At 38.8% G+C, this 20,586-nt stretch overlaps 1 protein-coding gene and 1 long non-coding RNA gene across 2 annotated transcripts in view; one reads left to right on the forward strand and one right to left on the reverse strand.

Moving 5' to 3' along the window:
- Positions 1-2,149, reverse strand: part of ARL5B (ARF like GTPase 5B) — a 32,300-nt gene extending 30,151 nt beyond the window's left edge. The window contains exon 1 of the mRNA XM_004467613.4: positions 1,903-2,149. Within this exon, the coding sequence (XP_004467670.1) occupies positions 1,903-1,948 (46 nt within the window). The 5' untranslated portion in view covers positions 1,949-2,149. The remainder of the gene's footprint in view (positions 1-1,902) is intronic.
- Positions 1,374-20,574, forward strand: LOC139439059 (uncharacterized). The gene is made up of 2 exons (XR_011648934.1): positions 1,374-1,494; positions 14,466-20,574. It is a non-coding gene; the product is annotated as an uncharacterized lncRNA (long non-coding RNA).
- Positions 20,575-20,586: the final 12 nt, after the last annotated feature.

The following is a 20,586-nucleotide window of genomic DNA, read 5'->3' on the forward strand; positions in this document are numbered from 1 at the left end:
TAAAGAGACCACATTCACATGCATGCAAATATACCTATAAAATGTTGGTAACAGATTTTGAAATTATTTACTCCAAAGGTAAGTACAAAGTGATCAGCCTTCTAGCTTAAAATTAAACAATATAAAACTGCAGGGATTAATTATGTATTTTTAAATTGTCTTACTTTGACAATAATACATTCTTTTACAAATTCAGTTTATGAGGAGATGCTTGGTACAGTTGGAGGTTCAGGAAAGGAGGATCAGCAGCCCTCCGCCCTCATTTAGAGAAGTTCCACAGTCAGCCAGGTGCCCCATTCTGATTTAATTGGTCTAAAACTTAATCTAATAAATGATGCCATCAGTACATTTTTATATAATTTTTTAAACTATCTACCACATGGAAGAGCCTTTGATTTTCATGTCTGTCTCGTTTACTAATTTTTTTTTGAGTACTCTGAAAGCAAATAAGGTATGTATCTTTTTCTTTTTTTATCTTTATATCCCCTATGCCTAACTCTGAGAACTGACTTAAGGCTGATGAGTAAATGTTAGTTTCATAAATGAATGAGAATAAAATGACAGAATGGACACCAGTTTTAAATTTTCAACAGACAAGTTAAAAGAAAAGAAAAATTCTAAGTAGAAATGGGGAGTGAGAACTGAACAAGCATCTGATAATGAAAAACATATGCAGCCTTTTATAATGACAGCAGGGAGGGGAAAACACGGGCTAGGACAGAGCAGAAACAAAGAGAGCTGCCACTTTGGTAGTGTTTTATTTCTTAAGCTAGGGAAAGGTAAATAGATGAGGTTTGTATTAGTCTTTACATTTTGAGCATGTCATAAAATGCTAAAACTTTACCCAGTACTTGATGTAACAAAGATTAGAAAATATAAACTGCTGGAAAAAACACTGTATTAAATTTATGGCAAATATCCAGAAGGGGTTCAAGTCTGTGCTGCTCCCCACTCTTTGAAGTCACTTGAAAAGTGGTTAACTATCTGTGGTATTGCATATATACACACGTGGACATATAATGCACGTGCATATATTTATATTACTTATTTACAACCTTGAAAAAGACTATTTCAGTTTTCTTAACAATCAACGGAACAAATGAACTAAAGTCATTTCGTCTTCTTCACGACTTTTTAAATCCAGGAAAACGATACCCACATCAGCAGTAACAAACTGATACTGTCGTAAAACATCTGTTTATAAATTAAGTCCGAGCCTTACCTCGTTGAATTTAAAAACTGGCTACAGTTACTAAGAAAACATTCTGTTGAAAGGCAGCCTCAACTCTACCTGTTACCTGTTCCTGCTTAGTCGGGGTATTTTCTCTCCTCTGAAGGAAGATACCACTTCTCATTCTGACTCAGAACAGGTTTTACTACTACTTGTTCCTTTGGACTCGCCGATTCCAAGTGTCTCAGAAATCTGCTGGTGACTAATTACGGACACGCAGTTAATGTCCTACGTGGAACCGAGAACACCCGGCTTTCTGGCAGGTAGGAGGGAATGCAGGGCTCAGGGGGGAGCTGGCTGGATAGCCGTGACGGAACAGGACGGTGCATTCCCGGGTCCTAGGAGCGCACGCAGCCGCGGAGAGGGAGGGCGCGCTGCTCGGGCTTAGCGGCAGCAGGCACAGAGCACAGCGGCCGAGAAAAGTTGCCAGGCTCCTGTCGGACACCTTTCCCGGGGCGAGCACAGGCCAGGCGCTCGAGCGCAGACGGAAACGGCGACACAGAGGTCCCTCCAGTTCAGCAGGGGTTTCCCGGGTCCCGCACGGAGACGCCGCCCGCCGCCCGCCGGCCCCAGCTGGCCCGCACCTCGGGGCCTCCACCGGCCCGACCTGCGCCGCCGCCCCGGCCGGGCCACCTCCCCGCGAGAGCCGCCGTCGGCGGCCGGGCCCTCACCTTGGTTACAGAAGAGGCTCCACAGCTTCGCGAAGAGGAGACCCATCCCGAGCCGCGCGGGCCGCCGAGCCCCTGCAGCAGGTGCCGCGGGGACCGAGGCGCGGCCTAGAGCCGACCGGCCGGCAGCCGGGCCCAACGCGGCGCCGGCCCCGAGAGCCCTTTGTTCGGCGCGCTGAGCCCAGCGCCGACCCGTAGCCGCTCGGCCCCGGCCCGCCTATCCCCGGACCCCGCGCCCCGCCCCGCGCCCCGCCTCCGTGCCGCTGCCCCGCCCGCGCCCAGGACCCGCCATCGCCGGAAGCTCGGCCGCCGCGCCTGACGCGGCGCGTCCCTGCGTCACTTCCGGCGCGCGGCGAACGTGTGTTTGCTGGGTCGGCGGCCGGCGGCCGGCGGCCGGGGCCGCCCCATGGGGTCGGTGCTGTCGGTTGTAGCCTGGCGGGTCCCCTTCTAGAGTCTCCCTGCCAGGGAAGGAGCCCAGGTTCATCCGGGCCTCCGCTGTTTGGTGCCCTTTTCCTCAAGCACAGTGAGCAGTGTTTTCGGTCATGCTGGACAAGCTGGGTGGGCCGGTTGCCGTGGTGATTATTAACTGAATACAGGAATAAGTCGTTCTATTTCGCTTCTTTTTTTGAAACATTAATTTTACTGATGCATATTAATAAAGCATACAGTTCATCCAAAGGGTACAATTAATGTTATTTGGTATAATCATGTAGTTGTGCATTCATCACTTCCATCATTATTAAAGCATTTTCATTATTTCAATAATAACAATAGACAAAAAATCAGACGAACAAGAAATATTCCTCACCTAACAACTTCTCTTTATTATCCTCTGCTGTACATCGCTGCTATTTATGGCTCTTCCTGCACAATTATTTGTTTGTTAAGAAGTTTTATTAAGATATAATCACATACCACATAATCTATATAAATTGTAAAATCAATGGCTTTTTTTTTTTAGCCATTAAAAAGTCCTTGTTATGGGAAAGCGGCTGTGGCTCAATCAGTTGGGCTCCCATCTACCATATGGGAGGCCCTGGGTTTGTGTCCTGGGGCCTCCTTGGGAAGGCAGGCTCGCAGCTGCGGAAAGCCAACTCAGCAAGGTGACTCAACAAAAAAAGGGAGACAAGCAAAAACACAGAAAAGCGCACAAGGAATGGACACAGAGAGCAGACAGCAAGCAAGCCACAAGGGGGGAGGGGAAATAAATAAAGACAGAAAAATGCACAGTGAACGGACAGAGAGAGCAGACAGCACGCAAAGAGCCACAGAGGAGGGGGGATAAAAAAAATTTTTTTAAAGTCCTTATTGTAAAATTGTGAAATAAATAGAAAAATAGATTGAAAGAAATTACAAAATTTAAACAAGAGTGCAAGGCCAGGTTGGATTTAATAGAATCAATTATTAAAAGTAGCATAGCAACAAACATTTATAATTCAAATATAGTAGAAATTCTAACATTCTAATTTTTATATTACAGCTCTAACTATTGGACATCATAATCTCTAAGAATGAAATTATTGGTTTATCCAATAATTTAATTTCTTTTTAGGCCATAATTCTTTCTATATAGTCAAATTCCTATTTGGGAATTCTTCACATCTTATTGGAATGAATTACAGCAGATAACAATTTGCCAACTCATAATTTTATGAGGCAGAAAAACTCAAAGTCTTGTTCAACAGTAGTCATGCTAAATCATTATAGATCCAGACAGATTATTTTAATTAAAGAATAGGAATAAGAAAGGGTTAAAGAAAAATAAAGTATCCAAAAATATATCTCTTCTCCAGTCCTCCTCAATTAAAAAGCAAGTGTGTAGAATACTCATCACGGGAACAATTTGCCAGTTGCACTGAGTAATATTTCAGATATTTTATGTTTATCTGGTCTACTCCAGCTCTTTTTTGGTTACTATTTGCATGGAATAACTTCTTAGAAACTTACATTTTAACCTGGTTGTAACCTCCTCAGAACCGCCTGAGGAGGGTCTCTTGTAGACAATATATAGACATCCCAAATTTTCTTATCCATAATATCAGTCTTTGTCTTTTGATTGGGGGAATTTAATCTCTTAACATTAGTGCTATTACTATTATGTTAGATAGCCAAAGGGGTGCTGATGCAAAATACCAGAAATTGGTTAGTTTTTATAAAGGGTATTTATTAGGGGTAGGAGGTTACAGGTACCAGGCCATAAAGCATAAATTACTTCCCTCACCAAAGTCTATTTCCATGTGTCAGAGCAAGATGGCTGCTGACATCTGTGAGGGTTCAGGCTTCCTGCGTTCTTTCCTTCCCCAGGCTTCTCTCTGGGTTCAGGTTTCCTCTCTTCCTGGGGCTTGCTTCTCTTTCCTCTGTGAGCTAACTTCCTGGGGCTCCAGCTTAAGGCTTCAGCATCAAACTCCAACATCAAAAACCCTCAACTCTGTCCTTTGCCTTGCCTCTTATGTGTGAGTCCCCACCCACCAAGGGGTGGAGACTCAGCACCCTACTGATGTGGCCCAATCAAAGCCCTAATCATAACTCAATCACACCCAGGTACAGACCAGATTACAAACATAATCCAGTATCTAGTTTTGGAATTCTTAACCATATCCAACTGCTACAACTGTAAAGGCATTACTTCATTTTGTCCTTGGGCACTCTGTTTTCATATCCTTTTGTTTGTCTTCTTATCCTTTAGTTTACCCGTCCTAATAATCTTCATTTCTAAACTCTTCTCCAAATCTCTCACCCTTGTTTTTTCATTTCAAGCTGCAGTATCCATTTTAGTATCTCTTGCAAGTCTAGTCTTTTGGTAACATATTCTCTGTTTTTTGCTTGTCTTTGAAGACTTTGAACTCACCCTCTTTAGTAGTCAGCCAAAGGGCTGCTGATGCAAAATACCAGAAATGTGTTGGCTTTTATAAAGGGTATTTATTTGGGATAGGAAACTACAGTTATTAGGCCATAATGTATAAGTTAATTCCCTCACCAAAGTCTGTTGCCTCACATTGGAGGAAGATGGCTGCTGACATCTGCCAGGGTTCAGGCTTCCTGGGCTCCTCTCTTCCCAAGGTTCATTTCTCTCCAAGCTTAGCTCCTCTGCTTTCTCCACAAGGTCAGCTGTAGAATATGAGGCCTTCTAGGCTTTGCCTCTCTCCACAAGGCCAGTTGTAGACTATCAGGGGACCAGCCCTGTCTCTCTCCTGAGAGTTTGATTCTCTCCAGTCTCAGCTGCTTTGCTCCTCTGTGAGCTTATTTCTAGGGTTCCAGCTTAAAACTCCAGCATCAAAACTCTAACTTCAAAACTCCAACTCCCTTCTTTTGCCATGTTTTTTATCTGCCATGTCTTTTATCATGTCTTTACATACTGTTGTTGCCCAATCAAAGCCTTAATCATAATTAAATTAAGTGTGCAGACCAGTTTGTAAATATAATCCAATATCTATTTTTGGAATTCATAACTATATCAAACCTCTATATCCTCATTTTTTAAACCTTGTTTTGTACATTTAATAATTGAAAATATAAACAATTAAAAACTATAAAGAAAACACAGTTGAATAAAAAATACATTTCTCAATTAAATGTACTGGATACCTATACATTTTTTTAAATCATGCAATATGTTACACAATATATTTGGTTCATAGTAATGCCATCATACACTTTTGTCCTTTTGTGTCTGGCTTGCTTTGCTCAACATAATGTCCTGATGGTTCATCCATGTTGTCATATGCTTCACGGCTTTATTTGTTTTACAACTGCATAATATTCCATCATAGACCACAGTTTATCCATCCATCCATTGATGGACACCTGGGTTGTTTTCATCTTTTGGCAATTGTGAATAATGTCACAATGAATATTGGTGTGCAGATGTCTGTTCGTGTCACTGCTCTCAGTTCTTCTGGGTATATATCCAGTAGTAGTATTGCAGGGTTATGTGGCAACTCTATATTAAACTTCTTTAGGAACTGCCAAACAGTTCTCCATAGGGGCTGTACCATTCTGCATTCCCCCCAACAGTGAATAAGTGTTCATATCTCTCCACATCCTGTACAACACTTGTAGTAGTGGCCATTCTGATAGGTGTGAAATGGTACCTGATTGTAGTTTTGATTTGCATTTCCGTAATCATTAGTGATGTTAAGCATTTCTTCAAGTGTTTTTTTTGCCATTTGTATTTCTTCTTTGGACAAATGTCTATTCAAGTCTTTTGCCCATTTTTTAGTTGGGTCGTTTATCTTTTTATTGTTGAGTTGTAACATCTCTATATATCCTGGATATTAAACCCTTATCTGACATGTGATTTCCAAATATTTTCTCCCATTGAGTTGGCTGCCTTTTCACCCTTTTGGTAAAGTCCTGTGAGGTGCAAAAGTGTTTAATTTTGAGGAGGTCCCATTTATTTATTTTTTCTTTTGTTGTGCATGTTTTGGGTGTAAGGTCTAAGAATCCACCACCTACTACAAGCTCTTGAAGATGTTTCCCTACATTTTCTTCTAGTAGTTTTATGGTCCTGGCTTTTATATTTAGGTCTTTGTTTCATTTTGAGTTGATTCTTTTATAGAGACTGATATAGGGGTCCTCTTTCATTTTTTTGGTTATAGATATCCATGTCTTCCAGCACCATTTATTTTAGAGACTGTTTTGTCCAATTAACACTAACTTGGTAGGTTTGTAAAAACCAGTTGACAGTATAGGTGAGAGTTTATTTTTGGGTTGAATTCTATTCCACTGATCGGTACTTCTGCCTTTATGCGTGGACCATGCTATTTGACCACTGTAGCTTTGTAATATGTTTCAAGGTCAGGCAGTGAAGTTCCTCCCATGTTGCTCTTCTTTCATGATATTTATTCACCATAGTTAGTCTTCCAACCCATGAACACAGAATATCCTTCCGTTTGTTTAGTCTTTTAAAATTTCTTTTAGCATTGTTTTGTAGTTTTCTGCATATAAGTCCTATACTTCTTTGGTTAAATTAATTCCTAGATATTTGAGTCTCTTTATTGCTATTGAAAATGGGATTTTCCCCTTGATTTCCTCCTCAGATTGTTCAGTACTAGTGTACAAAAACATTACTGATTTCTGTCTGTTGATCTTGTATCCTGCCACTTTGCTGCACTCATTTATTAGCTCAAGTAGCTTTGTGGTGGATACTTCAGGATTTTCTACGTACAGGATCATGCCATCTACAACAGTGAGTCTTACTTCCTCTTTTCCTATGTAGATGCCTTTAACTTTTTTTCTTCTCTAATTGCCCTAGCTAGAACATCTAGTACAACATTGAATAACAGTGGTGACAGTGGGCATCTTTGTATGGTTCCCAATCTTAGAGGGAAAAACTTTCAATCTTTCCCCATTGTGTAAGATGTTGGTGTGGGTTTTTCATATATGCCTTTTACCATATTGAGGATTTTTCCTTCTATTCCTTTCTTTTGAAGTGTTTTTATCAAAAAAGTATGGTAGATTTTGTTGAATTCATTTTGTGTCGATTGAGATCATCATGTGTTGTTTTTTTTCTTCCATTTGTTAATGTAGTATATTACATTAATTGATTTTTATGTTGAACCAGACTTGCATACCAGGAATAAATCCAATTTGGTCATGATGTATAAGTCTTTTGATATGCTCTTGGATTCGATTTGCAAGTATTTTGTTGAGAAATTTTGCACCTATGTTCATTAGAGCAATTGATTCATAATTTTCTTTTCTTGTAGTATCTTTATCTGGCTTTGGTGTTAGGGTGATGGTAGCTTCATAAAATGTTTTGGGTACTTTTCCCTCTTCAATCTTTTGGAAGAGTTTAAACAGGATAGGTGTTAATTCTTTTCGAAATGCTTGGTAGAATTCACCTGTGAAGCCATCTGGTCCTGGACTTTTTTTTGCTGGGAGATTTTTCAGGATGGATTCAATCTCTTTAAATATGATTGGTTTCTTAAGTTCTTGTATTTCTTGTAGTGTCAGTGTAGGTTGGTTGTGCATTTCTAGGACTTTGTTCATTTCATTTAAGTTATCTATTTTGTTGGCATACAGTTTCTCATAATATTCTCTTATAATTGTTTTTATTTCTGTGGGGTCAGTTTTAACTCCCCCGCTTTTGTTTCTGATTGTATTTATTTGCATCTTCTCTCTCTTTTTCTTTGTCAATCTAGCTAGGGGTTTGTCAATTTTATTGATCTTCTCAAAGAACCACCTTTTGGTTTTGTTGATTTTTCTCTATTGTTTTTGTTGTTGTTGTTCTCAATTTCATTTATTTCTGCTCTAATGTTTATTATGACTTTCCTTCTGCTTGCTTTGGAATTGGTTTACTGTTCTTTTTCTAGTTTCTCTTATTTCAGTTAAATCTTTGAATTTAGTTCATTCTCTTTTAATATATGCAGTTAGAGCTATGAATTTTACTCTCAAGATTACCTTTGCTGTATCCCATAAGTTTTGAAATGTTGTGTTATCATTTTCATTTGTTTCAATATATTTACTGATTTCACTTGCAATTTCTTCTTTGACTCACTGATTATTTAGGAGCATGTTGTGCAGCATCCACACATTTGCAAATTTACTTTTTTCCCTGTCTATTATTGATTTCCACTTTCATTCCTTTATAATTGCAGAAGGTGGTTTATATAATTTCAGTCTTTTTATATTTATTGAGAGCTGCATTGTGCCCTAACATGTGGTCTAACCTGGAGAAAGATCCATGGGCACTTGAGAAGAATGTATAACCCACTCAATTTGGATGCAGTGTTCTGTGTATGGCTGTTAGGTCTAACTTGTTCATCATATTTTTCAAGTTCTCTATTTCCTTGTTGATCTTCTGTCTAGTTGTTCTATCTAATGATGTGAGTGGAGTGTTGAAGTCTCCAACGATTATTGTAGAAATGTCTTTTTCTCCCTTCAGTTTTCTCAGAGTTTGTCTCATGTAATTTGGGCCACTCTGGTTAGGTGCATAGATATTTATGACTGTTATGTCTTCCTAATGGATTGTCCCTTTTATTAATATATAATGAACTTCTCTATCTCTAATAACTATTTTGCATTTAAATTCTGTTTCATCGGATATTACAATAGCTAACCCTGCTCTTTTTTGGTTACTATTCACATGGAATATCTTTTTCCAACCTTTCACATTCAGCCATTTTGTATCCCTGGGTCTAAGGTGAGTTACTTGTAAGTATCATGTAGATGGCTGTTTTTCTTATCCATCCTGTCAGCCTGTACCTTTTGATTGGGAAGTTTAATCCATTCGCATTCAGTGATATCTCTGTCAATGCACTATTTAATTCCTCCATTTATTCTTTGATTTTCATACATCATATCATATTTTTGTCTGTCTTTTTACCCTTTTGGTTATCCTTTCTGCTATTCTTTCTTCTATACTCTCTTCCAAACCTCTCTCTCCTGTCTTTTTCTTTCAGGTTCTAAGGCTTCGTTTAATATTTCCTGCATAGGTGGATTCTATTTTTTGCAAACTCTCTTAGTTTCTGTTTGTGAATATTTTATACTTGCCTTCATATCTGAAGGAAAATTTTGCTGGATAAAACATTCCTGGCTGGCACTTTTTCCTCTGCCACTATCCTAACTGTATTATACCACTGTCTTCTCACCTCCATGGTTTTTGAAGAGAAATCTGCCGTAAGTCTTACTGGACTTCCCTTGTATATGATAGCTTGCCTCTTTCTTGCTGCTCTGAGAATTTTCTCTTTATCTTTGACATTTGACATTCTTAGTCATATTTGACTTGGAGTAGGTCTATTCTGATTTATTTTGATTGGGGTACAGTGTGCTTTTGGACATGTAAGTTCATTTCTTTCATGAGAGTTTGGGAATTTTCAGCTATTATTTCCTCAGATAATCTTTTCTGCCCCTTTTCCCTTCTCTTCTTCTCCTGGAAATCCCATGACACGTATGTTGTTGCATTTTTTCGCCCCTGCTCAATTATTTCCATTCTTTTCTCTCTTCAATTTTAGCTGTTCTGTCTTTGGTATCACTTATTCTTCTGTCGTTTTGGGTCTGCTGTTGTATGCTTCAAATGTGTTTTCGATTTCACCTATTGTGTCTTTCATTCCCATGAGCTAAGTTACTTTTCTGTTCAGGATTTCAAATTCTTCTTTGTGCTTGCTCAATGTCTTCTTGATGTTATTTATCTCTTTGATCATATCGTCTTTCAACTCACTGATTTCATTTTGGAAATGTGTGTGCATCTTGCTGATTAGTCTTTCGAATTCTTTGTTTCTTCTGGGGCTTTGATATAGCCGTTTTTGGGGGCCATGTCTTCTACTTTCTTAGTATGGCTCATAATTTTTTGCTCATATCTAGGCATCTGATTGGGATGTAGTTTATTCACATGCTCAATTTCTTTCTCTTTTGTCGAGATTTACTGGCAGGAGGTTGTGTGTTACCACTGCTCTTTAATTCTTGGCTCAATATGGATTGTTAGGATTTTCCTGCTGGTTGTTCATAACTGGGCACTGGACCCAGTAATTGCTTTAGAGTCACTTCCTCGGGCCTTGAGAATGGAGGTTATAGAGGCCATAAAAAAGCCTCTCCTACTTTTAATTTTCTTGCATGCACTTCCTTGGTCTGCCAGCAGATGGCACTCTTTTCAGCTCTCAGTTCACTGGTGGGAGTGTATTTGTTGCAGCACAGACCAGATCAATGTGATAGAGCTTCCTGTTTGGAAGCTAGGAGCCTTGTAATTCAAACTTTCTCTGAGACAGTTCTCCAGCCTTCTCTGGCAGATATATTTCCACTCTCCTCTAAGTCCTCAACAAGCAGTCCCTGTTAGTAGAGGAGGAGAATGGGAGGGTCATACATCTTTAGCCTCTTGCTGGCTTCAAGACAATGGTGTAGCCTCACCCTGCCTGAAAGGGCTCCTGGGACACAGCAGACCAAATTTGTGAGTCTAAATTGAGTCAGCCTTAGGCTTTGTCCCTCTCTCTCTCCTCTCCTGTGGCATCCTCAATGATTTGTTCCAGCTAGAAGAGAGGGAGGTTGCAGTACACCCTCATTTTTGAAGGATAGCCTTGCTGGATACAGAATTATTGGCTGGTAGTTTTTCAGTACCTTAAATACATCATATTACTTTCTTCTTGCCTTTGTGATTTCTGATGAGAGGAAGGCACTTAATCATATCGAGTTTCCCTTGTATATGATTCTTTGCCTTTCTCTTGCTGCTTTCTGAATCCTCTCTTTATCTCTGATATTTGTCATCCTGAATAATAGGTGTCTCAGGGTAGGTCTATTTGGATTTATTCTGTTTGGGGTCCATTGTCCTTGATATTTATGTCATTTATAAGGGTTGGGAAATTTTCAGTCATAATTTCCTCAAATAGTCTTTCTGCCCTTTCCCATTCTTTTCTCCTTCTGGGATACCAATAATGCAAATGTTTGTGCATTTTGCATTGTCATTGTCTGAGACTCTGTTCCATTTTTTCCATTCTCTTCTCTTTCTGTTCTCCTGTCTTTTCCAGTTCAGATATCCTGTCTTCGAAATCACTAATTCTATCTGCAAGCAAATTCAAATCTGCCTTTATGTGCTTCTAATGTATTTTTAATCTCATCCATCATGTCTTTCATTCCCATAAGGTCTGTTACTTTTCTTTGCAGGCTTTCAAATTATTCTTTATAGCATCATGTCTTCTTAATATTCTTTATTTCTTTAGTCATATCTTCTTTAAATTCTTTGAAGTGATTTAAGAGAGTTGTATGATTATCACTGATTAATTGAATTAAATTCCGTATCACTCCAGGATATTTGGTTTATTCTTTTGGCTGGGCCATCTCTTCCTGTTTCTTAGTATGGCTTGTAATTTTTTGCTGATATCTAGGCATCTGAATATGTTGGTATATTTACTCTGATGGCTTCTTTCTCTCTTGCCTGTTTTTTTCTTACAGCTCTTCTTTGATGTTTGGTTCAACTTATTCTCAGTCTTTAAAATTTCCCAGCTTAAGTTTTCAAAATCAGACCAGGGACTCACTAGTGGGGCACAGATTTTTTCCCAGGGTTTGGATATAGATAGCTTCAAGAACAGTTTCTGTCCATGTGATTTCCAGTCTGGTCAGCAGATGGTGATAGTTACTGCAGCTTTCCATGGAGGTGTCTCAGTCTTTGCTTCCCTGTGGTCCTGTGTTAGCCAGCTCTCCTGGCTGAATTCATGGAAGAAAAGCACCCTGACCTCCCCTCCTTTTTCCCTTGAAACAGCTGACAGGGAGGAAGATGTACTTTCTTAGTTGGCTACAGTTAGCCAGGTGTTTAACCCCAGATTAATATTTGGGGGTGAAGGGCATGCCCTTCCTGGCTGCCACAGGGGCTTGGTATCTCATGTTTGCCATTTTGACTTCTTCGTCTCTCTGTCCCTCACCCTCCTGGGAGTTGTGTAGCACTGTCCTATTCTGCTGATCCCCAAAGTATGTCCCTCAGATATGTTTTGGCTCTCTTTGCTGTTTTTCTGAGAGCATTCAGTTCTGCCTGTTAGTCCATCACCATTTTCCCACAATCCTTCGATATTTTTCTTTTCTTTTTTATAAATTGAAGTTTTGTAGCAGCCATGTGTTGAGCAGCTCTATTGGTTCCATTTTTCCAACAGCATGTGCTCACTTCATGTCTCCATCATATTTTGGTACTTCTCGCAATATGTCACACTTTTTCATTATTATATCTGTTATGGGGATCTGTGATCTTTGATGTTACTATTGTCATTATTTTGGGGTACCACTAACCATGCCTCGATAAAACTTCAACATTGATTGATAGATATGTGTATTCTGACTGCTCTTATCTCTCCCTGGGGCTTCTGTTTTCCCTGAGAAACAATAATATTGATATTAGGCCAGTTAATAATGCTACAAATGCCTCTAAGTGTGCAAGTGAAAGGAAGAGTTGCACATCTCGCACTTTAAATCAAAAGCTAGAAATGATTAAGTTTATTGAGGAAGGCACCCTGAAAGCTGAGATAGGTTGAAAGCTAGAGCTCTTTTGCTAGTTAACCAAGGTGTGAATGTAAAGGAAACGTTCCTGAAGGAAATTAAAAGTCCTACTCCAGTGAACACACAAATGGCAAAACAGCTTTTTTGCTGATATGGAAAAAGTTTTAGTGGTCTGGATAGAAAATGAAACCCACCACAACATTCCCAGCCCAAAACCTAATTCATAGCAAAACCAAAAGTGAAGATGCTATAGAAGAAAAGTTTGAAGCTAGCAGGGATTGGTTCATGATGTTTAAATAAAGAAGCCATCTCCATAACATAAAAGTAAAAGGTGCAGCAGCAAGATAATTGATAAAGGTGGCAACACTAAACAACAGATTTTTGATGTACATTGAACAGTCTCCTGTTGGAAGAAGATACCATCTAGGACTTTCACAGCTAGAGAGAAATGTCAGTGGCTGGATTTAAAGCATCAGAGGCCAGGCTGACTTCCTTATTAAGGGCTGATGCAGCTGGTGACTTTAAGTTTAAGCCAATGCTCATCCAAAAATCCCAGGGCCCTTAAGAATTGTACTAAATCTAGTCTGCCTGTGTTCTATAAATGGAACATCAAAGCCTGGATGACAGCACATCTGTTTACAACATGGTTTACTGAATATGTTAACTCTACTGTTGAGACCTAATGCTCAGAAATCAAATTACTTTCAAAAATATGACTGTTCATTGACAATGTACCTGGTTATACAAAAGCTCTGGTGGAGACGTACAATGAGATTAATGTTATTTTCATGCCTGCTAACACAATATCTGTTCTGCAGCCCATGGATCAAGCAGGAACAACTTTCAAGTGTTATTATTTAAGAAATATATTTTGTAAGACTATAGCTGTCATAGACAGAAATTCCTCTGATGGATCTGGGCAAGTCAAGTGAAAGCCTTCTGGAAAGGATTCACAATTCTGATGCCACTAAGAACATTCTTGATTCATGGGAAGAAGTCAAAATATCAACATTTACAGGAATTCAGAAGAAGTTGATTCCAACCCTCTTGGATGACTTTGAGGGATTCAAAACTTCATAAGTAAATGCAGATGAGGTAGAAATAGCAAAAGAACTAGAAGTGGGGATTGAAGATGTGACTGAACTGCTGCAATCTTCATGATTTAACTTGACTTGATGAGGAACTGCTTCTTATGGATGGGCAAAAAATTTGGTTCCTTGATGTGCAATCTACTCCTGGAGAAGATGCTGTAAACATTGTCTTTTTATTAACAGTTAAGCTCTCTGCTTCATTTAAACTAGCATTAAGGATCCTGTTTAAGCATATTTGCTTCAATTTCATTTTCTTCCTCATGAGGATCTAACAAGTTGAAAAGAGTAGCTTAATAGCCAGGGATGAAATGAAACTTAAGAGGCACCCTTAACGCTAGTTTAAATGAAGGAGGGAACTTAACTATTAATAAAAAGAAAATGGACTTTAGGGAGACAGTGGCACTTCACCCCTGGCAGCATGGCCTTTGAACATCCCAATCTACCTATTTTATTACCTGTATGAAAAGAACTACATGATTTATGACGTACCCTTGAGGTTAGGTCATCAGAAGAATAGTTTTCTGTTTTGAGAATGACTCTGAACATTTATTTCCATTGCAGTTTCCATGGATGGAAAGACTTAAGTAAACTTTACAAGTAAGTATTATCCTTTTAAGATCATTTTAATTTTAGTTGAGTGCAGAGAACTTTTTATAACAACGTGGAGAAATTTCGGAGGGTTGTGCTTTTTCCAGTATTAAACATGCGTGCATTAACCTTGCTGTTTATATTCTCTTTGTGTGTGTACATTTAGCTTTCCTCTGCAGCACAATTTCTCTTTTGATAATGCCCCTTAGGCACAACTAGCTATCAGTATTAATGATTATATCTTAATCATTATGGCTGCTTGTTTTTTTATTTGTTTTTCTATTAAAGGTTACACATATGTTAGCATATAGCTTCTTTGCATCCACTATTTATTTCTGAATCATTTGTCACAGGAGAGTTTGTGTTGATGAGATTCTAAGTTTGTGTGGTTTAAACGTTTTTTTGAACAAGGGAAGGAAAAGCTGTATGCATTTCATTGCTGACCGCAGGTTTCTTCAGTTTACATTCATTGGTCTGTGTGTACACAATATGAAGAATGATCTGAAGTAACTGTGCTATATTTATGTTTATCCACTAGTCTTTGATTAAATAAAAAGGAAAACCAGAAAAAAACTGAAGATCAATCTGAATGAACTAGAAAAAAGAACAGCAAACTAATTCTAAATCAAGCCAAAGGAAAGAAAGAGTAGAGATCAGAGCGGAATTAAAGAAAGTAAGAAAAACAACAACAACAAAAAAATAGAATCAACAAAACCAAAAGTTGGTTCTTTGAGAAGATCAGCAAAATCAACAATTCCTTAGCTAGACTGACAAAGGAAGATGCAAATAAAATTAGAAGTGAGAGAAGGAACATTACCATTAACCCTACAGAAATGAAAGATCACAGCAGGATACTATGAACAATTGTATGCCCAAAACTAGGCAATGTAGACAAGATGAACAATTTGCTAGAAACACACAAAACACCTACACTGACTCTAGAAGAAAGGAGAAGATCTCACCAAGCCAATCACAAGTGAAGAGATTGAAACAGTCATCAGAAACCTCCCAAAGATGAAAAGCCCAGGACCAGACAGCCTTACCAGTGAATCCTACCACTCATTGAAAGATGACCTAATAGCAATCTTGCTCAAGCTCTTCCAAAAAATTAAACAGGAAAGGATGTTACTGGGAGCAGATGTGGCTCAAGCAGTTGGGTGCCTGATTCCCGTATGTGAGATCCCAGGTTTGGTTCCCAGTGCCTCCTATAGAAGACAAGCAGACAATGAGTGGACACAAAGAGCAGAGACAATGAGCGGACACAGTGAGCAGAAAATGAGCATACAGACAAGGGAACCATTGAGGAGGGGGGAAGAAGGCTACCAAACTCATTATATGAGGCCAACATCACCTTAACATCAAAACCAGACAAAGATACTATGAAAAAAGAAAATTACAGACTATTATCTCTAATGAATATAGATGCTAAAATCCTCAACAAAATACAAAATACTTGCAAATGGAATCCAAAAGTACATTTAAAAAATTATACATGATTGAGTGGGTTTTATCCCAGGTATGCAAGGTGGTTCAACACAAGAAAACCAGTTAGTGTAATAAACCACATTAATGAATTGAAGAAGAAAAATCATGATCTTCTCGATTGATGCAAAAAAGGTATTTGACAAAAAAAAGCATCTGTCTTGACAAAAATACAATGAAAGAGGGAAGTGGCTATGACTTAATCAGATGGGCTCCCATCTACCATATGGGAGGCCCTGGGTTTGTGTCCCGGGGCCTCCTTGTGAAGGCAGGCTCGCCTGCAAGTGCTGCGTAGTGCTGCCTGGCCTGCAGATGCCACGGAGAGCCGACTCAGCAAGGTGACCCAACAAAAAGGGGAGACAAGCAAAAAACACAGAAGAGCGTGCAACAAATGGACAGAAAGAGCAGACAACAAGCAAGCCGCAAGGGGGGATAAATAAAAATAAAATGCAGACACACAGAAGAACACACAGTGAATGAACACAGAGAGCAGAAAGCAAGCAAAAAAAAAAAATACAATGAAAGATAGAAATAGAGGCTTTTTCAATATAGTAAAGTGCACATATGAAAAACCTACAGCTACCATTGTACTCAACAGTGAAAGACTGAAAGCTTTCCTGTTGAGATCAGGAGTAAGACAAGGAAGCCCAATGTCACCACTGTTATTCAGTATCATGTTAGTAGTTTTAGCTAGAGGAATTATGCTAGATAAAGAAATAAAAGGCATCCAAATAGGAAAGGAAGAAGTAAAACTTTCATTATTCACTGATGATATGATCCTATGTCTAGAAAATCCTGAGAAATCCAGAAAAAAAGCTACTAGAACTAATAAGACAAGTTCAGCAAAATGGCAGGATACAAGATTAACATGCAAAATTCAGAAGCATTTCGATGCTCTCTTGATGAGCAATCTGAGGAGGAAATCAGGAAAAAAATTCCATTTTTAAGAAGATTTATTTACTTTATTACTCGTATTTTATCTCCCCCCTCCCCCAGATGACTCTCTCCTCTGTCTGCTCATTGTTTGCTCACCTTCTCTAGGAGGCACGGGGAACCAAACCCAGGTCCTCCCACATGGGAGAGGAGTGCCCAACAGCCTGAGTCATCCACTCCCCATGGGCTGCAGCGTCTCTTGCTTGTGGCATTTGCTCATTTAGGCATCTGCTTGTTGCGGCAGGTGTGGTGCCTAGCTGTTTCGGCCCATTGTGATGGGTCATTGCAGCAGGTGTGGCATCTGCTCATCTTCTTTAGGAGGCACTGAGACCTGAACCCAGGATCTCTCATGTCATAGACAGATGCTGAACTGGTTAAGCCACATCCACTTCCAAAATTTCATTTTCAATAGTTACTAAAAGAATCAAATATTTAGGAATAAACTTAACCAAGGACTAAAAGGACCTGTATTCAGAAAACTACAAAACATTGCTAAAACATTTAGAAGAAGACTTAAATAAATGGAAGGGCATTCTATGTTCATGCACTGGAAGACTAAATATTAAGATGACAATTCTACCCAAACTGATTTACAGATTTAATGCAATTCCAGTAAAATTCCCAGCAGCCTTTTTTGTAGAAATGGAAAAGACAATTATCAAATTTTTAAGGGGCCCTGTATAGTCAAAAATTTCTTTAAAAAGAAGAATGAAGTTGGAAGATTCTTACTTCCTGTATTTAATGTGTATTATTATACTTAACTGCAGTGTACATTGGTTAAAAACAGCATGGTCCTGGCATAAAGATGGACAGATTGACCAATGTAACTAAATTGACAACTCAGAAATAGACCCTCATCTCTACAGTCAAGTGATTTTGACAAGGCTGTCAAGTCCACCTGGCTGGGCCAGAATAGTCTATTTGACAAATGGTGCTGGGAGAACTGGATAGCCATACACAAAAGAAATAAAGAAGACCCCTATCTCACACGTTATACAAAAAAGGTTCAAGGACCTAAATATAAAAGCAACAACCATAAAACTCCTAGTAGAAAATGTAGGAAGACATCTTCAAGATCTTGTGGTAGGCGGTAGTTTCTTAAACCTTACACTGAAAGCATGAGCAACAACAAAAAAGATAGATAAATGGGACCTCCTCAAAATTAAACTTTTGCACCTCAAGGGACTTTGTCAAAAGGGTGAAAAGGCAGCTGACTCAATGGGAAAAAATATTTGGAAATCACATATCTGATAAGAGTTTAATATCCATGACATATAAAGAGATACTATGACTCAACAATAAAAAGATAAACTACCCAATTTTAAAAATGGGCAAAATACTTGAATAGATATTTGTCCAAAGAAGAAATAGAAATGGCAAAAAACACATGAAAAAATGTTCAACATCACTAGCGATTTGGGAAATACAAATCAAAACTACAATGAGATATCATTTCACACTTACGAGAATAGCCACTATTAAAAAGTCAGAAAACTACAAGTGTTGGAGAGGATGTGGAGAGATAGGATTGTTGGTGGGAATATAGAATAGTATAGCTATTGTGGAGGACTGTTTGGCAGTTCCTAAGGAAGTTGAGTGTAGCCTTGCCATGTGACCCAGCAATACCACTACTAGGTATATATCCGGAAGAACTGAGAGCAGTGACACAGACAGACATCTGTACACCAATGTTCATAGCGGCATTATTCACAATTTTTGCCAAAAGATGGGACCAACATATGGGTCCCTCAACAAATGAATGGATAAACAATTCTGTGTATACGTGATGGACTATTATGAAGCTGTAAGAACAAATGGAGTCATGAAGGACATGAAAACATGGATGAACCAGGAGGACATTATTTTGAGTGAAGCAAGCCAGACACAAAGGACTAATACTGTATGATCGTGCAGTTATGAACTAATTGTATCGTGTAAACTCATGGAATTAATAACTGGAATATAGGCCACCAGAAAATAGAATGAGGGCAGAGAGTGGAAAACCGAGTGTTATTCTGTGCAGAACTGGTAAAAAAGTTGTTTGTAAATCTTTGGAAATGAACGGCAATAGTGAGAACACATCAAACACTATATAGTGTTTGTAACTAACAGCTATTGTATGGCTTTAGCAGTGGTTGAAAGGGAAAGTCTAAGGACGTGTATACAACTAGAAGGAAAGCCAAAAAATGTAACATGGGACGGTTTAACATAGTGACACCTCCTGTGAAATACAAATATGGGTAATATTGCAATATGTAAGACTGTTTTTACAAAATATAAATACAAATAAGTTAGACAGAAACAGAATAGCAGCTTTTTACTGCAGGGGAAGCAGAGAGCTTGAGAGGTGATGAGGTTTTGTCTGTTTTTTTACATTATTATTGAAATAATGAAAATGGTTATTAAAGTGATAAATGATTAAATGATAAATGATTAAATAATGATTAAAGTGATAAATGCACAACTATGTGATTATACCAAATACCTTTGATTGTACACTTTGGATGGTGTGATGGTTAGGCTTATGTGTCAACTCAGCCAGGTAATTGTGCCCAGTTGTTTGGTCAAGGAAGGACTGGGCTAACTGTAATACAAGGGCATTTATGGGCTTAGTCATCAGTGAGTGTATTGCATAGATGGCAGGTTACATCTACAATCAACCAGGGAGAGTGCTGTCAGCAATGACGCTTCATCCAATCAGCTGAATGCCTTAAAAGGGAAAGTGATCCCAGCATTCAGAGAGAATTTCCCAGAGTCTATGGGTAGCCAACGTCTCCTGGAAACTCATCAAGGACCTTCATTGGACTTTCATGGGAGCCCCTGGTTTGCAGCCTGCCTGCGGAACCTGGACTTGTGCATCCCCAAGGTCATGTGAGAGACTCATAAAACCTCACACTATTTACAGAAATCTCCTGTTGCTTCTGTTTCCCTAGAGGATCCTGACTAATACAGATCGATTTATGCTTTATTCATATGTGTCAGTAAAGTTGATCTGTTAAAAAAAGAATGTGGTCAAACTAGAGAATTGTAATATACTTTTTAAATGTTGCACTTAAATGTAAACTCTCCGTGAATTTTTTAAAACATTCCTTAAAATTTAAAACATTAATTTATTACCTGATTCAGGAGAGGTAATACTGTTTTTTGTTGTTGTTGTTTTGAGATAACGAGGCCAGAGATTGAATATGGGACCTCATTATATGGGAAGCTGGTTCTCAAACACTGAGCCACATCAGTTCCCCTGTGTTGGTTTCGTTGGCTTGTTTCTGTTTTTTGCATTTAGTTGGCACTGGGGACCGAACCCAGGACCTCTCATGTGGGGAGCAGGCTCTGAACCACTTGAGGAACATCAACACTTGGAAAAACTGGCTGATGCTGGAATTGACTTCAAATTTGTTATTCAGTTAACTAAGATCTGACTTACTAAGGAACATGACTTTCTCCTTAAAAAACAAATATTTCTTAAACCTTTAAGGTATTGTTCATTGTAACATCAGTCGACTTGGACAGTCTTCAGGTAAATTGGGATTGGTAGATTTCCCACCAGGAAACTCTTCCGTCACGTGGTCTAAGAAACTAATATTAATTCATTTGGTAAATATGTATTGAGGCCAGTGTTTTTTTAGATGATGTGAGAAATGCAAAATAAATTTAGTGTCTCATCCTGTCTGTATGGTGA

Source organism: Dasypus novemcinctus, chromosome 5 (genome assembly GCF_030445035.2).
Source record: "Dasypus novemcinctus isolate mDasNov1 chromosome 5, mDasNov1.1.hap2, whole genome shotgun sequence".
NCBI classification, from domain to species: domain Eukaryota; kingdom Metazoa; phylum Chordata; class Mammalia; order Cingulata; family Dasypodidae; genus Dasypus; species Dasypus novemcinctus.